This window comes from Pyrgilauda ruficollis, unplaced genomic scaffold (genome assembly GCF_017590135.1).
Source record: "Pyrgilauda ruficollis isolate IOZ18807 unplaced genomic scaffold, ASM1759013v1 scaffold73, whole genome shotgun sequence".
Taxonomy (NCBI): domain Eukaryota; kingdom Metazoa; phylum Chordata; class Aves; order Passeriformes; family Passeridae; genus Pyrgilauda; species Pyrgilauda ruficollis.
The window spans coordinates 123,987-147,353 of record NW_024529155.1 but is presented as its reverse complement, the minus strand read 5'-3'; the positions used below and the strand labels follow the sequence as shown (position 1 = coordinate 147,353).

Below are 23,367 nucleotides of genomic sequence, written 5' to 3'. Positions count from 1 at the left end.
CTGCACCTGGATGCCCTGTGAGCTCCAAACACAGTTGGAGTCACATCAATAATCCGTCAGTAACCTGACCATCACCTGTGCAGCAAGACACCAGGCTTTTAAAAGGAAGCCAGCAAAACCTCCAGCTGAACTATCCATGAACTGAGGGAACAGCTGAATCATCCCACTGTGGGAACTTGGAGAGTGCTGAAGTGACACAGCCAGCTAAATCCGGGCTTTTCCTGACATATTTTTTAGGGCATTGTACACCTACCCAAACTGTACCAATAATGCCAAACCCTGGGCTGCTGGCCACAGTCAAGCTCAAACAAAACAACTTTTCTAGCAGTTCAGTGCTGCAAGAGGAACAAACTGATGACTGACCCTGATGTCCAAACCCAAAGGCCGGAAGCAGATCCCACTAACGCTCCCTGGGAACTGGTGCAAACCCCAGTGGAAGCAGCAGAAGTGCTGCTATTATAAAGTCTAAATGGTCTAAAGTGCTCTGCAGCCACTTGCCTTAGAATCATGAGAGGGAATTATTCCAGCACACCTCATTGATACTTCCTTTTTCTAACTTCAGACAATACGAGTCACAATGCCCAACCATGTGGCCAGCTGTGAGGGATATTGTCCAATTCGTATAAAACAGAGAAAATATATTAATTATTTGATTATTATAAGTTAAATAAATAAAGCTCAAAAATAAAAGCCCCAGTTCTGAAGAGAATTTGTTTTCCCACATCAGTATTTAAAAATATAGATTTATGACTGATCAGCTATAGGTCATTTTCTGTATCTCTTAGGGGAGTGGTGACAACACTTTGACCAAGTATTTTGTCAGCGTTATCACCATGATAAATGGACTTTGTTCCTGCACACCCATAAAAGAGCCTCCTTCGTACCTTTCCAGGCTAGGAAATGTTCCCTAATCTCCCTGTGGCTTTACTTTAGGTCCTATATTGATTAGATAGGTTGGTTGTTTCCATACTGGGGACTGAGCGGGAGAACAAGTAATCCTAGAGCTTCCCATTGCCTTTGGATGCTTCAGCTTTTTTCAGAGTAGTAATTATTTGGCCTGGAGGGAAAGGGCAAAGGGTAAAGCCATATGATATCTGACAAAAGTGACATCATGAACCTGAATTACTACAAAATTATTGTCTAATGAATAAAACATTCAGGCTAGGTTTTCCCTCAAAGGATCATCTGTCCTACTTGTAGAATCATCCTTCCAGGGTGATACTTAAATAGTTTCCCCTTTCTTTAGAATAATTTTCAAGTTCCATTTAGAGCTGTAAAAGTGACCACCATTTCCTCAGCATTAACCCTTTGGAACCTTTTTTATGTGACCATTATGACCATCTTTCCTGTCTGCAGCACTTGCAATGAAGCCCATCAGTGGTGCTCTACATGGATGAGGTGAGCCTGTGTGGAGGAACAGGTGGTGCTACTTCACCCCTGCTGCAATGGATGAGTGCTTTGTCTCCATGGTTTCCCTGGTGACAACCAAGATACTGAAGGTACATGTCCCACCCACACTCCCAGTGTGACTAGAACTAGGAGTTCAGCCTAGATGTAAATCTTGATTAAAGGAAGGTTTCATTCATGCTCCAGCATGTCCCACAGGACCCAAGGATCCCATGATCCCACAGGATCCCGTAACTAATTGAACCTAAGCACGTGTTCGAAGTTTGCCTTCCGTAATTCTGAATCCTATCAAAGTTCTTTCAGCATCACTTTGAGCAACAGGCTTCCACCACACTCTTCTCCAAGGGGCATGAGTGTCTTTCTGCTGGTGACTGATTGCTATGTTTGGTCTTTCTCCTGGACTTCTTGAAACCGTTTCTCCAAGCGATCCAGTTTGGCCAGATTCTCCTTCAGCAGCTTGCTGTTTGGAATCAGCTGTAGGGCTTTCTCGTAGTAGTCACGGGCAGTGATGTAGCTCCCCTGCAAAGATAATGAGTGGTAGGTCTCATTCACATTCCACACAGAAAGTTTGTTCTGAGGGTAAAGTGAAAAACGAGATACAGGGGAAACAGAGTTTAAAAAACCTGACATTGCTGGGTTACAAAAATACTTCTTTATGAAATAGATCACCAAGTGCTGTTAACCTAAATTTGATGAAACTCACACAGCAAGAAATAGATTTACATTCTTCTGTTACACTGCACCAGAAGAGTTAATTTTAGTCAGCAACAGGACAGCTTAAAGACATCACACAATGTGACTCCTTAAGACCCAAATCATAATGATATGCTAAAGTATTCGAAAGAATAAGCAACCACAGGGTAGGCTGGCATAATTTCATGCCAGTATTCTGCATTAGACACCTTTATTAAATTAATTAGGTAGAGAAGAACCTTAAAAGTCAACTCACGGTGACATTTTTCTAAGGTAGGTCAACAACTGAAGCAGGAAAGCTTTTGAGAAGAGCAGGTTGCTCCTTGCAGCCTGCACTCTAAAAATATGAGATTTGCTTTACCAAGCAACCTGGTTGGGAACTCTAGCTGGCGTGAAGAGACTCCCCTCCTTTTTGGATAAAATATGTCAAGGGACTTGCTGTTCACAAACATGCAACTCTTGGCAGTCTGAAACCAATTCAGCTTTTTGCCCTGTGCAGTAGTGTCTGCACCTGGCAGCTTAAGGAAAACCAAAACTGTCATACCTTGATGTGCTCAATGCCTCCCATATTCATCCAGGCCTGAGCTTGGTCTGGGTTGAGCTCCACAGCCCGTTTATAGCTCTACAGAAACATGAAACATTTCTAGGTTAGGAGTCTTGACTCTTCAAACAAAACCAGTGCTGGAGGGGAATGAGAAACGCAGTTTCCTCTCCTGAAGCTATTCAGAATGGAATTCAAATTCCTCTCATAGACAATGCACAAAGTGAATTTCAGTTTCCTTGCTGAAGAGGCACAGAATGTGTTGCTCCATGGCTCAGTTCATCTCACAGGTTTTCCCTGCCAACGTGTGCTTTTTCTGCACTCTGAGGAGGAGCCTCTCCTCTGAGAGGAGGCTCACCTGCCACCCTGCCCCTGCCCCCTGCACCACTGGGGTGTCCTGCACATCCTACACTTAGGCAGTGCCAGGCACAATCCCTGCCAACTACAAGCCATGTGATTGCTCTTTATCTGCAAGGCTTTAATTTGGAGCTGGCAGCAGACTCTGGTACAGCCACTTGCGTGGAGACTTCACAGGACCTGAGGGCAGTGCTTTCCTTGCCCACTGACACTGAGAGTGGGAGAAGAAGCAATTAGGACCTTCTGGAGTCTGTCAAGAAGCACTGTTTTACATTGTCACAACAGGAAAGGATTTTCACATCAGGATTAAACAATTTTAGGGATATTGAGAATATTCACTACAGTCCAATTAGTATTTTCTGAATCAGAGGATAATGGAATGGTTTGGATTCGGAGGGACTTTAAAGACTATCTACTTCCAGCTCCCCTCCTACAGGCAGTGACACCTTCCACTAGACCAGGTTGCTTCTTTACTATTATTAATGCTAACATAATTTCTGAGCTATCAAGCACAAGCATCCTTCTTCAGAGGATAAGCCAACCTCTCAATTATTGGCTTCTGAGGTGAGATATAACAACATGGTGAGCTCTCACAGGTCCCCAAGCTTCCAGCTGGCCCACCTGGAGCTGGTCACTGACAGCAAGAGGGGCTGGATGGAGCAAAGGTGAATCCCACCGCAATTCTGTACGTAACCTCTCAGAGCAGGGAGTGGTATTTCCATAGAGGAATGAGGAAAAAAGGTTGCAATTAAGTCTGGTAACGTTAGCTGCCTCATAGCTTTCTCTGTACCAGTGATAGACTCTGAGTTCCTTAGGCCAACAGCAGCCAGAGTGTATGCACCAGGGAGTTTCACGCACAATGAGCAAACTCTTATTTTTCAGCCTATAAAACCACCAGTAGGTCTTAGAGCAGTCATACCTCAAAGGCCTTGTCAAGGAGATTCTGTTCTCTTAGCTGGTTTCCTTTAGTGAAAAAGAGCTCTGATATGACTTTTGGATCCTTTGGTTTTAGCTGAAGTGCCTTTTCTATAGCTTCAAGTGCCTGTGAAAAAGCAAGAGGACATTGTGTGCCTTCCATTCAGTGCCTTCCAACTTCTCATTCTTTCCTCACCACTATGGACTACCAGCATACAAATCATCTTCCTCCATCCTTTGTTTGCCCCACATCATTAACACACAGGGAAATGAGATTTTTAAATGCCTGAGGCTGATGGGCACTGGAGCTGACAGCAACAGGAGGTACAAGTGATAAGAAAACCACATTGCTTAGCTTCAGTCTTAGTACGTAGATAAACTGAATGTTTTAGTGAATAAATAATCGATTGAATGTGTGCTGAGGCACGTGACTTGTCCCCAGAGAGATGGAGTGTAAAATTCAACCTGAGCTCTGTGTGTGAGCCCTTGGGACAAGGGTATCCCACGCCACGGCACCTTGGCATAGAGCTCCTGCTTGCTGTAGATGGCTGACAGAAGGCGGTAGCACTCCAAGCACTCCACATCCTCATTAAGGATATGGTTCGTCATCTTCTCGGCTTCCTTCGTCCGCCCCATCATGGCCAGAACCTGAGCCTGTAACAGAGCCGCGTTACCAAGGGTTACACTCTTGCCCAGCTGTCCTGGGGTGATGTTATGATGCTTGTATCCCCAGTTGTGTGTTCTGTTTATGCTGGATATTATATTCTGTGCCTTCAAGACTGGCTGAGAGTGAAGGCGGGGAGTAGAAGAAGCACAGAATTTTGTTATCAGGGACTGGACTCACTTCTCCAGAGTCTGCTGGAACACTGTTGTTGTCTGGGCGTGGACAGGGCAGAACACCACGCTCCTTTTTGCTTTTTAGTTAGTTAGTTTAGCCACCTGAGGCAGTCTGAGCTTTCCCTGGACTCTTTTTCTTTCTCTTTTCTTGGAACCATTTGAACCTGCTCCAGACTGGGACTCGGGGAAACACCGAGAACACTTTGTAGCCTGCCGGGGCCCACTCTGCAGCCTTTCCCAGCCCTGTAGGAATTGATAACAGAGCCACCACCCACCGGAGAGACTTTCTGAATTTGTCATCTCTTCAGAGCAGCAAATGAGTTTTGTCATCCGGTACTGTTAATTTTATGTGCTGGGGAGTGCTTTGCCTGCTAAATAAACAGGTTTTTTCTACTTCTCTATGAGGAAATTTTTCCCAAACCAGGTGGGGGGGGACGGGACACGTGGGTTGGCTTTCTGGAGGGGCCCCTTTTGGAGGTTTTCTCCCAAATTTGCCCTAAACCAGGACACCAGCTCAGCCCTCTGCCACACACTGGGCTGCACCCAGTGGCTGCTGCTGCCCTGCCGTGGCCCGCCCCGGCCCTCGCTCACCAGTGCCAGTCGGATGTCCTTGCTGGAAGGCTGCAGCGCTGCCGCCTCCCTGTAAACCTGCAGCGCCTCCTCGTACCGCCCCGTGTTGTAATACAGAGCCCCCAGCGGGGACAGGATCTCCGCCTTCCGCGACACCTTCAGCGCCCTGCAGTTTGGGAAAAAGGCAAGCTTCAAGGTCGTGCGAAGAGCAAAGGGGAAGGGCGAGGGGGCTGGGATGGAGAACCAAAGGCTCTGCACCCTCCTAAACTGGGAAGTACAAATTCCCTGGGAGGGATGAATGTGCTCACAGCAGTAATCCCACTAGCCAGCTGAGGAGGAGAAGGAGCCACCTCTAAAGTGCCCATGAGCCTGCAGCAGGGGTGGGGATGGTTGACAGTGATGAAACCTGGGGAATGTGAGCACAAATCTATATGCCAAAAAGAAGGCAAAAATACTCCCAAACCCAACCCATCCTGCTGCATAACAGGAGTCAGAGCCTGACTGCTGGAACACTGCTGGGAAGGGCCAGAGTTCCTAATGGTGCCAAAGGTTTGGTGCTGAACTGTGCAGCACTTATGGCTGTTCCTGGTGCAGCAACTACAGACCACCTTCAAGCAGGCTGGGAGTTGTGGTAAAACAGCCTGCTCCTGCCACCAAGAAACCTCCAACTTTACCATCAGAGCATCCCCCAGCCAAAAGCAGCAGTGTCCACCCTGGGGGCTTGGAATAGTCTAGGGAAATCAACACTGCCTGAGCCCATGCTACCTTTCCAAGCACTCCCCAAAAATAGCCAAATCTATTTCAAACAGATGGAGAATGAAGGGACGAAACACCACGCATGCACCAACAGATCTGCATAACAGAAACTCTTTAGCAGAGACAAGCCATACAGGGGCAGGAGGAAACCCTCTGTCTCCCACCCCAAATCCTCACCTCTTGTACCACACTTCAGCCTCTTTGTTCTGCCCCAGGGAGCGGTGAAGCCTGCCCAGGTTCACCATGGCCACATGGTGAGCGGGACTCAGAAGGATGGCCTGCCTGTAGTGGGACATGGCTCTCTCGGGAGACCCTGGAGAGGAAAACAGCCATTAAACCAGAAAAAACCCTGTGCAGCAGAAAAAAACCTGTCTCAAACTCAGAACACGGCAACGTTCTGGCTTTCTCTCTTCTATTGGTCTATGCATGTGTCCTGGGGTGACTTTATGATGCTTGTATTATCCCTATTCCTCTGTTTAGCCCAGAAATAAGTTTTGCATCTTTAGGACCTTCCAAGAGGGAAGGGGGAGAGAGAAGAAGCACGGAGTCTGTTATCAGGAACTGCACTGCTCGCCCACATCCCTCTCACAGACTGTATCATCTGCAGACAGCGCGACAGAGCTCTCCTTTGCTTTTTAGTTAATTTTTAGCTAGCTGAGGCAGAGAAGTTCCCTGGACTGTGGTTTTCCTTTTTCATGGACCTGTTTAAACCTGGTCTGGACTGAACATCCAGCAGAGCAGCGGCAGCTCCACCTGCGGCCACCGGGCCGGGCCTGGGCCGCGGCATTTCCAGCACCGGAGGGACTGATCAGAGACTGAGTGAGCTGAGCTACAGCCCACCCAGGGACTTGCTGAGTTTGGCATCTCTTTGGAACAGTATTGTTTAATACGGTTCATTTTTGTGCTGGTGAATGCTTTGCCTGTTAAATAAACAGGTTTTTTCCACTTTTCTCCAAGGAAATATTTTCCCAAACCAGTTGGGGGAGGGGCCACTCAAATCTGCTTTCTAGAGGAACCCCTTTGAACATTTTCTCCCAAATTTGCCCTAAACCAAGACAGCATGGATACATTTTGAGAAAGAAATCCTGCCTCAGCATTTTGAATCTAAGCATAAGAGAAATTGCAGTCCAAACTAAGATTTAGTCCCCGGTATTCAGAGACAATCCTAAGAAACAGATTTTCTAGGGGTGGATTTTTTGCAAGTTAAGGCTACAGTCACAACAACATGACTCCTGAATGAAAGCACCCTGTTGATCATGCGGCAGTGACACAATCCCTGTGCTAAGGATAGAGCCCACCTCAGGAAAGGGGCGGGGACACATGTGCCATCTCCTGGTGGAGCATCCTTTTCACCCCGGCCCTCTGGAGAAATGGGCAATGAAGAATGAAGAACAAGCCGCTCAGTATTCCTCACAACACCACCAGAACTGCAAATAGTTTCAGCTCTCTCCAAACAGAGATTATTCCCTCCACCTCTGCTGTGCTGCTCTGAGCTCCACCTCAGTCCCTGTGTATTGCTCAACAGGACCGGGAGTAGCTGCCAGGGACCAGCTAATTCCCACTCTGGGCAATAAATCCCAGAGCAGAGGTGTCCAGGTGGTTATTTTGGAGCACGTAGGCACCATCTCTGTGCTGCATAGGAGCCATTGGGTGGCACTGCTTCACTGTGTGAAAATGTGCAAGGTCCTGCAGCCCATGACATCACTGACACCACATCAAAATAGAAGCAAAAAAGAGAGGTGCAAGATCACTACCCCAATGCATAAAGTTCTTCTCTGAATAATGTATTTTTTTTTTTACCTAAATAATGATAGAAGTATAAAGTTCCAGCATTACAGCAATGCAAATATTGCATTTTTAATCCCAGTGCTCATTTAATTGGCTTGCAAACTCCAGACCAGATAATCTCCTGATGAAAACCAATACTAAAAGAGCTTTGTCCTGTTAAATAAACAGGTTTTTTCCACTTTTCTCCAAGGAAATATTTTCCCAAACCAGTTGGGGGAGGGGCCACTCAAATCTGCTTTCTAGAGGAACCCCTTTGGACATTTTCTCCCAAATTTGCCCTAAACCAAGACAGCATGGATACATTTTGAGAAAGAAATCCTGCCTCAGCATTTTGAATCTAAGCATAAGAGAAATTGCAGTCCAAACTAAGATTTAGTCCCCGGTATTCAGAGACAATCCTAAGAAACAGATTTTCTAGGGGTGGATTTTTTGCAAGTTAAGGCTACAGTCACAACAACATGACTCCTGAATGAAAGCACCCTGTTGATCATGCGGCAGTGACACAATCCCTGTGCTAAGGATAGAGCCCACCTCAGGAAAGGGGCGGGGGCACATGTGCCATCTCCTGGTGGAGCATCCTTTTCACCCCGGCCCTCTGGAGAAATGGGCAATGAAGAATGAAGAACAAGCCGCTCAGTATTCCTCACAACACCACCAGAACTGCAAATAGTTTCAGCTCTCTCCAAACAGAGATTATTCCCTCCACCTCTGCTGTGCTGCTCTGAGCTCCACCTCAGTCCCTGTGTATTGCTCAACAGGACCGGGAGTAGCTGCCAGGGACCAGCTAATTCCCACTCTGGGCAATAAATCCCAGAGCAGAGGTGTCCAGGTGGTTATTTTGGAGCACGTAGGCACCATCTCTGTGCTGCATAGGAGCCATTGGGTGGCACTGCTTCACTGTGTGAAAATGTGCAAGGTCCTGCAGCCCATGACATCACTGACACCACATCAAAATAGAAGCAAAAAAGAGAGGTGCAAGATCACTACCCCAATGCATAAAGTTCTGCTCTGAATAATGTATTTTTTTTTTACCTAAATAATGATAGAAGTATAAAGTTCCAGCATTACAGCAATGCAAATATTGCATTTTTAATCCCAGTGCTCATTTAATTGGCTTGCAAACTCCAGACCAGATAATCTCCTGATGAAAACCAATACTAAAAGAGCTTTGTCCACCAAGCTTTTCAGTGTTGGCATTTTTTTAAACTGATTCACTTCACAATGTATTTCATTCCATTTCAAGCTGGAAAACAGATCTCAAAAACAGCATGTTGGGGCACTGAACATGCTGCTGTGGGAATTTTGTTTTCATATCTTCACAGATCTAGTTTGGTATTTTTGAGACTATCTATGCAACTTAAAATATACATGGGCACATCTCAGCATCCCCTTTATAGGAGTGAGGAGGAACATCTATGGAGAGATTTAGAAGTGTCGAAGATTTACCCAAGGCTGAGGACATGTTGTTCAAGGTACAACTTTTTCAAAACAGCCAGCAGCAGCCTCGATCTTTCCCCACCACTGAGCAGGCAGATGTTTTTGAAAATTATATCTACAAAACATCCTGGGAAGCAGCTGGGCAGGCACTGCAGTCCCTCAGCCAGGCAGCATCTCCCCTGCTCAGCACACAGGGGTAACGTGCATCGTTAAGGGAGACACACTCAATGTCTGTGACCACTGCAGAGCTGTCTGGAGTTGTGGCTCCCCAGAGCTGGCACTTGCTGGAGGCTTGCTGCACAGAACCGTGTGAGTTAATTGGCGTGGTGCTTCACAGCATCTCCCTGTGCCGCCGGCGCAGAGCGCAGCCAGCGACAGGCTCACCAGCAGCCACTTTCCTCATGCCTTCTCATGTCTCTAGGAGGGTTATTGACACATCATGCCCCAAGTATCAAGAGTCAGTGGGATTTTTTCCAGTTGTTTGTCTGTAGGGAAGCGTAGGAGTAAACCAGGAAATGATAGTTTTGACTTTGGCAGAGTACAAAAGTGCAAAAAACCAGAAAGTGCTCTGCACTACATTTGAACCACAAATTTTGGCAGGAATAGGACAGTTTATCTGGGCTGCCAAGCAAAGATGAGTACAACATGAGAGGGAAATTACTCAGGAATTTTTATTATTTGCAAGCTTGAATTTTGCCAGGACCCAAATTCAGAACCTGAACCTCTTTTGCTAATGCCACGATGCCTCTTTTGATTATGAATACTGATTCTGGTTTTGTATTTGTTTCACACTGGTACTACAGAGGGGTGATGGCCAAGTGTCAGCTCAGAGGCAGAACAGCCAGTTGCAGACTGACAGACACCATCATCCCTTCTTCCCAAGCACCAATGGAACTGGGCACGTGTGATGGGGAAAGAAGGGGTGGCAACCACACACTTCAAGCCTACACTATTTCATCACTGAGTCTTGGCTCTGTTCTGGAGGGACCACAGTGAGACAACAGTCCTTTTCCACTTTTCCACAGTCATTTGTCAAACTTAGCTTTGCTTATAAAGCTGTCAATAAAAGGTGGCAATTAAAGTGCCATTTCTGTTGTTGTTATGTGAATGCCAGAAAGTGCCAAGGAAGTTGGATGGGAACCAGGAGCCCAGGAAAAAAAGGATGCCATTACAGAGCTCCTCAAAATTCAATTCACCCCACAGTGTATAAGGTTTTGTTTTCACAGATGATTGTGATTTAAAAGCCATGTTCCTTTCTATAGTGGTGGCACTCAAGCCTTACAGTCAAAGAGCTGCTTTGTCACAAAGTAGGGCTGCACATGCTCCAGAGACCATAATGATCCATTTGTGTGCCTGTGATTTGATTTGATGCCCTTTCTATAGTGGTGGCACTCAAGCCTTACAGTCAAAGAGCTGCTTTGTCACAAAGTAGGGCTGCACATGCTCCAGAGACCATAATGATCCATTTGTGTGCCTGTGATTTGATTTGATGCCTTGCTGGAACAAAGGCAGTACTGTCAGGGTGCTGCCCAGCTCACACTGAAGAGGCCAACTGCCTGTGTGAAGATGGTGAGAAACACTGAAGGGAGCAGCAGGGCTGAATGCTCCTGCTGCACAGTGCCTGCACTGATTATGAATTCCAGTGTGTTGTGCCCTCTCAGGAGCACAGGGATATTTATTTCCAAGCCACCATGGAGGCACATCTATTGCCTTGGAAGCTTTTGACACCCTTTTAGATGTGTACTGCTGAATAAAATAAATCAAAGCAAAGAAGACAGAGAGGGAAAAATCCCGTACTCCCTCTCACTTACCGGTATCAACCAGGAAAACACCGTAGTTGTTGTGCAGATCGGAGCTCTCTGGACAATTCTCTATGCCAGCCTTATAGACCTCCTCAGCCTCCTTAAGCCGTTCCTTGAAAGAGAAGGAGATTTCTTAGCCATGGCAGAAAGTTTGTCACCACCATTTGCTGCACACCTGCATTCTGTGACAGTCCCCTTGCTGCACGGGGAGCCTGGGGAGTCCACACCCACCCCACCTTCCAAGAGGCCAAAATTTTACCCCATGGCATGGATGTGCTATAGCTGCCATCTGGTATCCCAGAGCAGTTCAGACAGCTTTCCCCCATGCCTTTGCTACCCATTAAACACCTGGAAAAAGTGGTGCCTGTGCAATGCTAATGAGTCCCCAGCTGGGCACACGCCCAGCCAGGAAAAACATATCAACATTGGGTTGGGTTGGTTCTGTTGAGAAATATCTGTCATCTGGGAGCAGATATTTAATGAGCATCTCACTGGCTAACTTTTCCCCTCTGGAGCTCTGCTGTTCTTTCCTTAACCAGTGAGGAAAATACAAGGAATGAAAGCTTGCTGTGTGTGATGGCTAGGGAGCGAGTGCAGGGGGATAAAGGAAGCTGGAGAAAGACGGAGGGTGGTGAAAGAGTGGGGAAATCTGACAGATTCAGATTAAAACCAGGCATTGTCAGTGTGTGAGGTGGAGTTCACTGGGACTGATGGGACATGCCACCATGCTGATTCCCCACATGCACTGAGTTCTCATTTTGCATAGATTTCAGGGAGGTTTGCTGGTGCTGAACATTTCTAGAAAATATAGACCTTTTCTTTGGAAACACCCTGCCTACAGACAGCATCCTACTGGCTGGGTTCTGTCTAGCCTGAGCTATGGGCAGCCTGGTTCTGAAACAACAATCAGGTTTCTCCCCTGGATCAAAGAGCAACTTAAAAAGGTTTCCACTTCCCTCCAGTCAGCCCACGTGTGCCACTGCCTGCATGGGTAGTGCTCACCAGCATGGGTGCCTGCCTTCCTTCCCCCCTGCTCCCAGAGCCTGGCTGTCAGCTGTGCCTGTGGAAGGAGGCTGTGAACAGAAGAGACAAGCACAGCGCAGAGGGGTGTCAGGCAAGCCTCCAGCACCAAGGATGCTCTCTCAATTCTTCCCCTTCCACTGAGCAGCACAGCCCTACAGCAACAAACTCCACAGCCTCCGTCAGCCAAGTGGTGCTTCACTGAGGAGGGCCTGCAGCTCCCACGCTCGGGACTGAATCCATGCTGAAATAAAGAGGATGGTCCACTCCCAGCTATGTACTGTCCTCAAAGCCTGCAAATGGCTGAGCCTCCTGGGCTTTCCCTGGATTTAAAATCAGTACCTGACAGAACCTTTTGCTCCACAGCTGCTTAATGTGAGGACTCTTTTCTCACCTCCTATTTCAGAACTGGAGAGCTGGAATAAATTGCACTGAAAGAGGATGACTCAGATGATTGTGGTTTAAAAGCCATGTTCCTTTCTATAGTGGTGGCACTCAAGCCTTACAGTCAAAGAGCTGCTTTGTCACAAAGTAGGGCTGCACATGCTCCAGAGACCATAATGATCCATTTGTGTGCCTGTGATTTGATTTGATGTGGCCATGCCTTGCTGGAAAAAAGGCAGTACTGTCAGGGTGCTGCCCAGCTCACACTGAAGAGGCCAACTGCCTGTGTGAAGATGGTGAGAAACACTGAAGGGAGCAGCGGGGCTGAATGCTCCTGCTGCACAGTGCCTGCACTGATTATGAATTCCAGTGCGTTGTGCCCTCTCAGGAGCACAGGGATATTTATTTCCAAGCTACCATGGAGGCACATCTATTGCCTTGGAAGCTTTTGACACCCTTTTAGATGTGTACTGCTGAATAAAATAAATCAAAGCAAAGAAGACAGAGAGGGAAAAATCCCGTACTCCCTCTCACTTACCGGTATCAACCAGGAAAACACCGTAGTTGTTGTGCAGATCGGAGCTCTCTGGACAATTCTCTATGCCAGCCTTATAGACCTCCTCAGCCTCCTTAAGCCGTTCCTTGAAAGAGAAGGAGATTTCTTAGCCATGGCAGAAAGTTTGTCACCACCATTTGCTGCACACCTGCATTCTGTGACAGCCCCCTTGCTGCACGGGGAGCCTGGGGAGTCCACACCCACCCCACCTTCCAAGAGGCCAAAATTTTACCCCATGGCATGGATGTGCTATAGCTGCCATCTGGTATCCCAGAGCAGTTCAGACAGCTTTCCCCCATGCCTTTGCTACCCATTAAACACCTGGAAAAAGTGGTGCCTGTGCAATGCTAATGAGTCCCCAGCTGGGCACACGCCCAGCCAGGAAAAACATATCAACATTGGGTTGGGTTGGTTCTGTTGAGAAATATCTGTCATCTGGGAGCAGATATTTAATGAGCATCTCACTGGCTAACTTTTCCCCTCTGGAGCTCTGCTGTTCTTTCCTTAACCAGTGAGGAAAATACAAGGAATGAAAGCTTGCTGTGTGTGATGGCTAGGGAGCGAGTGCAGGGGGATAAAGGAAGCTGGAGAAAGAGGGAGGGTGGTGAAAGAGTGGGGAAATCTGACAGATTCAGATTAAAACCAGGCATTGTCAGTGTGTGAGGTGGAGTTCACTGGGACTGATGGGACATGCCACCATGCTGATTCCCCACATGCACTGAGTTCTCATTTTGCATAGATTTCAGGGAGGTTTGCTGGTGCTGAACATTTCTAGAAAATATAGACCTTTTCTTTGGAAACACCCTGCCTACAGACAGCATCCTACCGGCTGGGTTCTGTCTAGCCTGAGCTATGGGCAGCCTGGTTCTGAAACAACAATCAGGTTTCTCCCCTGGATCAAAGAGCAACTTAAAAAGGTTTCCACTTCCCTCCAGTCAGCCCACGTGTGCCACTGCCTGCATGGGTAGTGCTCACCAGCATGGGTGCCTGCCTTCCTTCCCCCCTGCTCCCAGAGCCTGGCTGTCAGCTGTGCCTGTGGAAGGAGGCTGTGAACAGAAGAGACAAGCACAGCGCAGAGGGGTGTCAGGCAAGCCTCCAGCACCAAGGATGCTCTCTCAATTCTTCCCCTTCCACTGAGCAGCACAGCCCTACAGCAACAAACTCCACAGCCTCCGTCAGCCAAGTGGTGCTTCACTGAGGAGGGCCTGCAGCTCCCACGCTCGGGACTGAATCCATGCTGAAATAAAGAGGATGGTCCACTCCCAGCTATGTACTGTCCTCAAAGCCTGCAAATGGCTGAGCCTCCTGGGCTTTCCCTGGATTTAAAATCAGTACCTGACAGAACCTTTTGCTCCACAGCTGCTTAATGTGAGGACTCTTTTCTCACCTCCTATTTCAGAACTGGAGAGCTGGAATAAATTGCACTGAAAGAGGATGACTTGATCGGAGAATCACACGGCTTGCCACAGTTAAGTCCCTTCACATTTACATGATAAAGGTCAGCCAGCAAAAAAGATAAGCGTGCAATAAAGCACAGAAACAAGTTTTTAAAAAGTGCTTAACTTTGGAAATTTTGGATAAATTGATGTGAATTTGACAACATTATCCTGCAGAGTCAGGAAAAGTGTCGTGATCATCAGAATTGACTAAATTGAAGAGCAATTTTTTGTGCATATTTTGTAAGATTTATGTCTTACTTTCTTTCCCTCTGCTTTTAATTTTCAGCCGATGAATGCAGCTTTGTATGCACGTATGTCAGCTTATTTTATTTACTGATCATAAACCAACTTTTTAAAGCAAGGAAGGGCTGTGTTAAACTGGATTAGAGTGTTCCATGTCAAAACATTCAACAATATTGAGCATTCTAACACTTTTATGGTGGTTGCATTGCTTTTTTGGCACCTAACATCCCGGCCCTGCATGCCTCAGGCTCATTGCCCAGTCTAACAAAGTGTTTGCATTAAGCACAGTCAGAAAGTGGCAAGGGTGGAACCTGCTATTCCTGCCAGAGCTTTCCCTCCTCACAGCCTCTCCTCTTCTTAGCAGAAATAGAGCTTCAAGTTCATCAAGGCTAGATTCTCATTAACACTTAATAATGCCACTCCCAGACCTTCATGAAACATTCATCAACCTCACAGAACTCAGAAGACTGGCATAAAAAATGTATGAGATTTTTATGATATTAAAAAAATTATGCATATGAGAATCTTTCAGTTGAACTCCAGGGTTTTAGGTCTGTTTTTTATAAGGCTCAGTTTTTCCGTTTGGTTATGCCTGAGTAAGCTCTCCTCTGCAGCTAAGGGGGTTATAAAGGTTTTTTTTTGTAAGAAACACACACACAAAATCAGTGGAAGCTAGGACCTGAGAAGAGCCACCAAGTAGCACGAAATGATGGATAAAAGTGAAGCTGGGAAGATGGGAAACTGTGGGGAATCAGTGTTAGAATGTTGTGAAAACAGGCAGCAAAAATGTTTGATTTCTGTTACCAGCACCACTGCAGTGATCACAGAAATCAAGGAAAACTGCAATACATTGCAACTGAGTTACAATTCCAAGCAGAAAGAGCAGCCAGAAGGGCAAGCATTTATAAAAGGCACAAACAAGCCAAACTGCTCTATACAGTACAGCAGTGGTTTTTTGTCAGCTCTGGTTTCAGAATCAGCTATCAAGGAGACAAAAGGGCAATTACATGAAGTTACAGGTTAATTCCCTGGCATCTGAAACATTCCTCTTAGCAGCACTTTTTACAGGCATAAAAGGTAAGGAACCATAAGGCCTATTTCAGATTCATCCCCTTTACTATGGGGGGAACATGCTGTGTATGGCTGTGCATCCCCCAAGACAATCCTGGTGCTGTTTCACTGTGTCCACACATTTCCCTTTTAGCCTTGGAGCAAAGCTGGAGTAGCAGAAGTTGTCATGGGCAAGGTCACCTCGTGCAAGTTATTTTAACATGGCATTTAACATTATTATTTAACCCCCTTTCTATCATATGCCAGCAAGAAGGACCCAGTGGTGCCTTCCCCAAAGCTCCACTGTGATGCCATCCTGTAATGCTTGGCCTCACAGATACCCCTACAGCTGTCACACAGGCTCTGGGCCACAAGGAGACACAAAAATACTCCTTGGAACCTTTAGCCATTTTGAGCTAAATGTTTTTACTGCTCAGACAAAGAGGAAAACCCAAAACCAAAAAAATGAGCTCTTGTCATCATCCTTTGGGTTGAAAATACCAAAACTTCTGCCGGTACCCCTGGAGGGTGTGATGCTGCAGCTCCCAGGCACAGGCAGCAGCAGGTACTGTAGGACAGACCCTGCTGTGATCAGTAGGATGAATGTGTGAGGCAGGAGGTGCAAATCAATAGGCATCTGCTGTGGCTGGACATGAGAAAGTGTTAAAAAAGTCTGCAGAAAAAATCACTGTTTTCTGAGAAAATTGTACTATCTTTTTTGCCTACCAGTTCTCAAGTCACAAGAGGATGAACAATCCATATGTAAGAGAGATGAATTATTGCTGGACTTACTAATGGCATTTGCTTTGGGCAGAAGGTCTCGGGACTCTATAATGGTTTTATTGCTCTGCTGACCTTGCAATTGATTGTTCCAATTAATAATTTCAATTAATATTAAAACCAGGTAATAGTGCAGAGGACTCTCATTTCCTATACTTGCAGGACACTCTTCATTGATGGGCTTATTCAAAGCAGGGCTACCATTCAACAAGGCTTGTCTTTAAATTCATACACTATATTTTGAATTCCCTGAAGATACTGTTGATAATATTTGAAATTCTCTTAAAAGGGAAGATAAAATAGAACATCTTTCAGTAATTCACATACATCATAGGTGCGTTTTGCAGAGTGCCTGCATCCTTGAAGAAGATGAAACAAGACCTCTGCCTATAGTTTTGCTGAAATTCTTCCCCTTCCCTTACACAGAGAAGATTTCACTAACCAGAATAATGGAAAACAGCAAAAGATACTATTTTGCTTTGTCTGTACTTATATTTTAAGAAAGCTTCAGCACTCCATGCTATGGAACAATTAGATCTGAAAACTGAAGGAGAAAAAAAAATCAGTTTTCAAAAGGTTTGCAGAGGTGTGCTGGAGCTGTGCAGTTACAGGGACCTTGTCATCCACCCCCTGAGCCCCAGAGTGGGACCACAGCACAAAGCACAGCATCCCTCATCTGCTGCTGCAGGTGTGGGGGGAAGGAGAGGTCCCAGTGTGGGCACTCATGCCTCCATGGCTCCTTCTGAACTCAAGGATTTTGCGCCTCAAGTTCTCCTTTCCTCTGTGGGGACAATATTTCACTTCACAGTGATGTTGTAGAAATAAATTATCTAACTACAGCGAGTAGGGAGAGCCTGAGTAATGAGCGTGGGGAACAGGCCTGAGAGGAAATGAGTAATCCTGCCTCCAGAGCGCAGCCTGGGCCACGCACAGCAAATAAGGCCTGGAGGCACCTGAACAACGAGGTTAAATAAAATATTGAACAGCCACTCATTAAGAGCAACATAAAGCCAGGGAGCCTTCCCACTTCTCTGCTCGTGATCATCCACCACGGTAATCGGGGGTTGTGCCCTCTGTGTGTGTGTGCAAGGGGCAGAATCTGGGCTGCAGAGGCCACCTGGTGTCTGACAATCCCCAGCTCTGGAATGATTTATTATGCAATCTCCAGGTTATCTGTGTAGGCGTGTGTGTGAGGGGAAGCGCTCGCCTCTCCCGCTGTCACAACATCCAAGGTGCGATGGATTAAGACTTCTCCACAGAGGCAGGGAGGGGATTTACTCACAACTTCAGCAGTGATTTAGTTCAGAGCCACACCATGTGGGTGTAATTACTCACTGTGTATCAGCTGTCTCCCATCCTGGAAAAGCCATCTGTAGAGCAGGCTGAGCTCTGTGCACACAGCGTGGACCCACCCTGCCACCACGTGTGAGTGAGTACGGCTGGGAGGTGCAGGAGGTGCCGCGGCTGTGGCAGCAGTGCAGGGCTGGGAGGTGCAGGAGGTGCTGCGGCTGTGGCAGCAGTGCATGCACACCAAGGCAGAGGACCAGAGCCATCCCTGTTACCTGTTCAGCCAACAGCGAGGCCAGGCTTGAGTAAGCATCTGCAAACTCTGGGCCGTACTTAATGGAGTCCCGTAGCAAGATCACAGCTTCCTCCTTCTTCCCTTGGGACCTGCAGGAAGGAGAGAAAAAAAAACAGAAAGGAGAATTTCTGCAAGCACAAGCTGAGGTTATCCCACTGATTAACTACTTTAAAGAGACGTGGAAGTGCCCAGCTTGCCCTTTTCAACAAAGACTAAATGCTTCATTCACGCCTCCTCTCCACAATGTGAGCACCCAGCATTTCCCCAGTCTCCAGCAGCTGGGAGGACAGAGGCTTTAATGAATCAATACAGTTAAGTATCTGAAGGGAGGGCACGAGAGGATGGAGGCACTGTGATCTGGGAACAGGCCATTCCCTCTCACTTCAGTAGGCTGGAGACACTGTAATCCTTCATTTCCTTTACTAAAACCTTGAGGAGTCTCTGCAGCTCCTAGACAAGTGCTCCTACAGATCCACTTGCAACTCCATTATTTTGAAACTAAAATATCTCCAAGTTAAATCTGCCTGGGAACTCTAAATAATTCCTTAGCAAGTCGATGATTAGGCTGGAGGAGTTCTGTCCTTCAGATTCTAAGGATTATGAACAGAGACAGCTGAGAGCTGGCTGTGCTGATGAGCTAGTTTTCTTTCCTAGCATGGCTCTGCATTTATTGCTATGGAAAATGGAAAAGGTTTTCCTAACAAAAATCTTGGGATGTTTATTTATTTGAGCTACAATTTCTCCCCTTTGAAAAATGAGAAGGTTTTCTGAACAAACATCTAAGGATGTGTAGCTGGGTTGAAAAAACATTTTCCTTGTGCTGGGCGTACAAAAAACAATACGAACAGGAGGGCTTAGAAAAAGAAACAAAGGGCTCTGGGGAAACAGAATATATGTGAACACCTTGCTGCTTTGGCCTTAAATTTCATCTGAGTGGCATAGTCAAGTAACCAGATCTTGTTTATAAACTGCAAATTTCAGCTGATAATATATGTGGCTTTGCAGATTTTTCCCTTTCTAGTTGTGTAACTGGAAGAATATTTTGCCTGTGCATTAAGCTAAGTAAAAGCAGTTGTTCTAGTCTTTTTCTTCTTCTAGTGGTGTTCCATATAAATTACATGAACGAAGCAAAAACAAATAAAGAACCACTTTTCTCCTACACTAATTAAAGTCTAGCTAGCTTGTCAATTTATAGAACTTTGGGATCCCTTGGCTGGAGTTTCATAACACATTTTTATAAATCAAAACCAGATGACTGCTTAATAAAGGTATTGATGTTTGGCAGAAAATATAGGAAATGCCCGCTACAGAAATAAAAGGATTAAGTGATCCACTCAACAGCAGTAAAAGTTCCCATTAACCACAAGCATTCACTCTGAACATGGGGCAGCCCTCTTAATTACTCTTTTATTCCAAAATGGCCTCTTTTTTTTCTCCATTTGATCCAAGAACAATGTTTGTCTCCTGAAAGTGGAGGTACAGAGGGAAAGATTATGGCATCTTTTTATGTGACAGACTGAACGACATTAAAAAAAGCAGATCCAGTAGTTTCTCAGAGGGCTTAGGCCTGCAAGATACCAAATGCTCTGGCCAAGCACTTAAACGTGTACTTAACTTTTATGCATGCAAGTTGAAAATTAATTACTGGTTGAAGTGCTTTCCTGGCTCAAGGCCAACAGTTTGCAGGATCAAGGCCATCTCATATAAAAATCTCCTGCAATTTGGGAGGGTGCAAAGCATTGAAAGAGCAGTCCAATACAGTAATTTACCATAAACTGGGGATCTGGAGCAGGAATAGTTAGGTAAAGTATGTCTTCACTGTGACAGAGAGAAGAACAAATTCAACTGACAGGAGCAATCTGTGACCACTTATTCCAACTTTTTACCCAAATTACCCTGTTTTATAATGCCCTCTCTTGACTCCCTCTCCCACCTGCGATCACAGCCTTGCCTTTACAAACAGCATGTTCAAGCTGAAAACAAGGAACAGCTCTTTCCACTGAGAGCATGTCTCCCCTGTTTTTGCAAGTTGGAGAAGCACCAGGTTAAACCACCCTGCCAAAGTCTGGCAATGCACAGGGCTGCTAGCACTGGAGCAAATTTCACGTGCAACAGAGAGCAACCTAGGAATTAGTGCTCTAAAGGACTTGGTAACTTTCATCTTTTATTTTGTGAAGTTATTGAGATTGTACTAAAGCCAGAAACACAGAAATCAACAAAGGCTCCACAACCGTTCTGAACAAATTTTTACAAGGATACAGAAGAGCCAGAGCCAAACTCTTGCAGAGGTGCACAATGACAGGACAAGAGGCAACAGATGCCAGAGTAGGAACATAGGACATCCTGATTAGATATCAGGAAAAGTATTTTTCACCACAAGGGTCGTCAAACACTGGAACAGGCCATATAGAGAGATTGTGGCATCTCTATCCTTGGAGGGATCCAAGATTCAGCTGGACACAGCCCTGAACAATCTGATCCAATCAGACTTGCTCTGAGCAGCTAGCTTGATCTCCAAATCACCTCTAGAGATCAGATCACCTCTAGAGACCCTAGGTTATAATAACAACCTGTTATTTTTTCAATCAAAAATTGAAAAAATAACTTAGAGTTATTTTTATAAACTTACAGTTTGTGGGGGTTTTTAACCAGAGTCTCCAATGTGTATTGTGATACTGAGGGATAACTGCAGCACTTCATGAGACACAGAGTATCCTGCAGAGACCACTCAGGATGCAGTACCACTGAACATCACCACTCAATTTGCTTCTGAAGGAAAGGAAGGAATATTTCACTAGCTAAAAGGTCTTAAATCTCAATACATGTAATTTCTATCTGGTGTTTTTCAGATAGAAAAACATCTATCTGTCTATCTATCTATCTATCTATTCCAGACAGTTCCACAAGCCTGTGGCCTGTGTCAGCACATTCATATCTAGAAGTCTGTATCAGAGAGGGCAGACAGTCCTTCCTCTTCTGAATAAATGAGTTAGCTCAACTGGAACTAAATCACAACAACAAACACTCGGGACACGTTGTATGTTTCTCCACATCCAGAAGAAAATCAGTCCTTTGAGTAAACTCAAGATTCAGTGGAGATTGTTTCTAGGCATTTCATTTTCCTTTTGAAAATTAAGCCATAACACTCTCAAAGCATGTCAAGCCTTTCTTCCTAAGAAGCAGTGTGCTGGATATTGCAGTGCTGTATGTGTGGATTGATGCAGTACCACAAATAAGAAGGTCTTGTCCATTATGCCTGCAACAGAAAGCTGAGATTGATATTTATTTCAAATGTTCATAATATATTATTTATTGTCTCTTTACAGAAATACCCACAGCCTATAAATTCATGAGGTATTCTGAACAATATCTATCTGTATCTCAACGAACCTGAATTTATACAGAGAGGTCAAATACTCAAAGCACAAGAAAGCAGCATCAGGCTGCTGTGTGCTACTGATCACACAGACCATGAAAGCAGAGAGATTTCTTACTTTTAGGTAGATCATCTTCTATCTCTATTTTAAGTAAGAAATCTGCCGGCATTGTTTAATTATCTGCTCTCCAATATTTATATTAGGTACAAAAATGATGACATACAACTTTATTTTAGGATATGTAAACAAAACCAGAGGTTTATTCAGCCATTACCCTGCAATACTTCCTGAGAACATTCATCTTCTGGCACATAGCTGTTTTCTTTATGTGCAAACAGAAAATGGAAACACCATTTTTCATCTACGACTTCCACAGAAAATAACTTATAAATTCCACCCTGTGTCCTTAAAACAGTTTTTACTCAAGTTTAAATCACAAGCAATGGTGCTTAAATAGCTTATTTGTATGGAATAATGAAGGGCAGATTTCCACATGGCAATGATAAACTCATCCTTCCAAAATCCCGGACTTCCCTTCTCTCAGTACTCCAGAGGAGATGAAATCTAGAATCTGCCATCAGATTTACACACTATGAGCAGGGATGGGTACAAGGAACTCAGCAGAATTCAACTGGGAGTTCCCCATGCCAGACAATTCCATTCCATGTCCCAGTACAAGCAGTGCTGTTACTGAACATGCCTTAATTGTTGCACATCTGTCTCCTCCTGATCCGCCCCATGCTCTGAAGCCTTTGTAAAGAGGACAGAAAATGCTTTTATTGCTTGCAACAATTGCATTTATTTATTTATTTATTTAAATTGCATCTATCTTCTCTCTGACATATGTTTAAAAATCAAAACATTCTTCATAATGTCTCATAACACAGCCAGAAAGTAATATCTGTCTGTAATATTCTGCAGATTTCCATTTTATTTCATTTATTACCCATATTATACTAGCATTTAGTGTCTGCAGAGTACTGGCTGCCATATATATGCACATTTATATATACACATATGAGAGGATAATTGTAGGCACAGGTAGAAAATATAAATAAAGACATCGTTGTAGGAAGGGGAAACGTGAAATCTCTTGCCTTGTACCTGTCTGGTCATCTCACAAGTTACCTCATGCTCCAGCATGGCTGATGTTCTTTGCTAAGCTGCTGGACCATCTAGGAAAGGTGCTGGCCAAAGGGTTTGGGATCCTGTTTTAGGGGAGACATTCATATAGGATCTGCCCACGCAGCACTGCTTTACATATGTGCTAATTCCTGCACTGTGAACTGCACCTATTTTTTAGCAGTTTTTTTAAAATTGAGCAGGGAGATGAGGGCACTCAGCTTCCAATACAATTAACACTACTGCTGTGTCCAGATGCACTACATTGTTTTGGAAGCCTAAAGGAAGTTTAGAAAATAGGAGCAAATGGAAGTGGGAAAAGGGCAGGAGGATCCTGAGTGCTTCCTTTTGACAAGTTTAGCACAAGCATCACACACATTTAAGATGCTGCAAAATGTGGCACCACAGAAGGATGCAGAGCACAAATAATCCAACAGGACACACAATATCTTAGGTATCACAATGTGAAAAACATGACATATTGCACAGAAAACAAACAGCATTTCTAAGACATTTTCCAACATGTCTCCTTTGTGCTTTTCCAGTGCAACAAGTCCAGATTTTATCCATCTGCTGGGTCATAAGAGCCCTTTGACAGGCCAGATTTAAGCATAATTGACAAGGAATGTCCCAGTGCTTCTTCTGGCTTAGATCCTTTGTATTAATATTTTATATTTTTAAAAAACCCAAAATGTAACAGAGAATAATAAC

General features: G+C 45.2%; 1 protein-coding gene across 1 annotated transcript in view; it reads right to left on the bottom strand.

Annotated features, from left to right (window-relative positions):
- Nucleotides 1-464: 464 nt before the first annotated feature.
- The window catches only part of TMTC1 (transmembrane O-mannosyltransferase targeting cadherins 1), a 137,577-nt gene continuing 114,674 nt past the window's right edge, over nucleotides 465-23,367 (bottom strand). The window contains exons 13-20 of the mRNA XM_041485925.1: nucleotides 18,138-18,246; nucleotides 13,046-13,148; nucleotides 6,254-6,389; nucleotides 5,342-5,486; nucleotides 4,430-4,567; nucleotides 3,918-4,040; nucleotides 2,645-2,722; nucleotides 465-1,926 (exon numbers count right to left, since the gene is read on the bottom strand). Coding sequence (XP_041341859.1) covers nucleotides 1,786-1,926; nucleotides 2,645-2,722; nucleotides 3,918-4,040; nucleotides 4,430-4,567; nucleotides 5,342-5,486; nucleotides 6,254-6,389; nucleotides 13,046-13,148; nucleotides 18,138-18,246 — 973 coding nt within the window. The 3' untranslated portion in view covers nucleotides 465-1,785. The remainder of the gene's footprint in view (nucleotides 1,927-2,644; nucleotides 2,723-3,917; nucleotides 4,041-4,429; nucleotides 4,568-5,341; nucleotides 5,487-6,253; nucleotides 6,390-13,045; nucleotides 13,149-18,137; nucleotides 18,247-23,367) is intronic.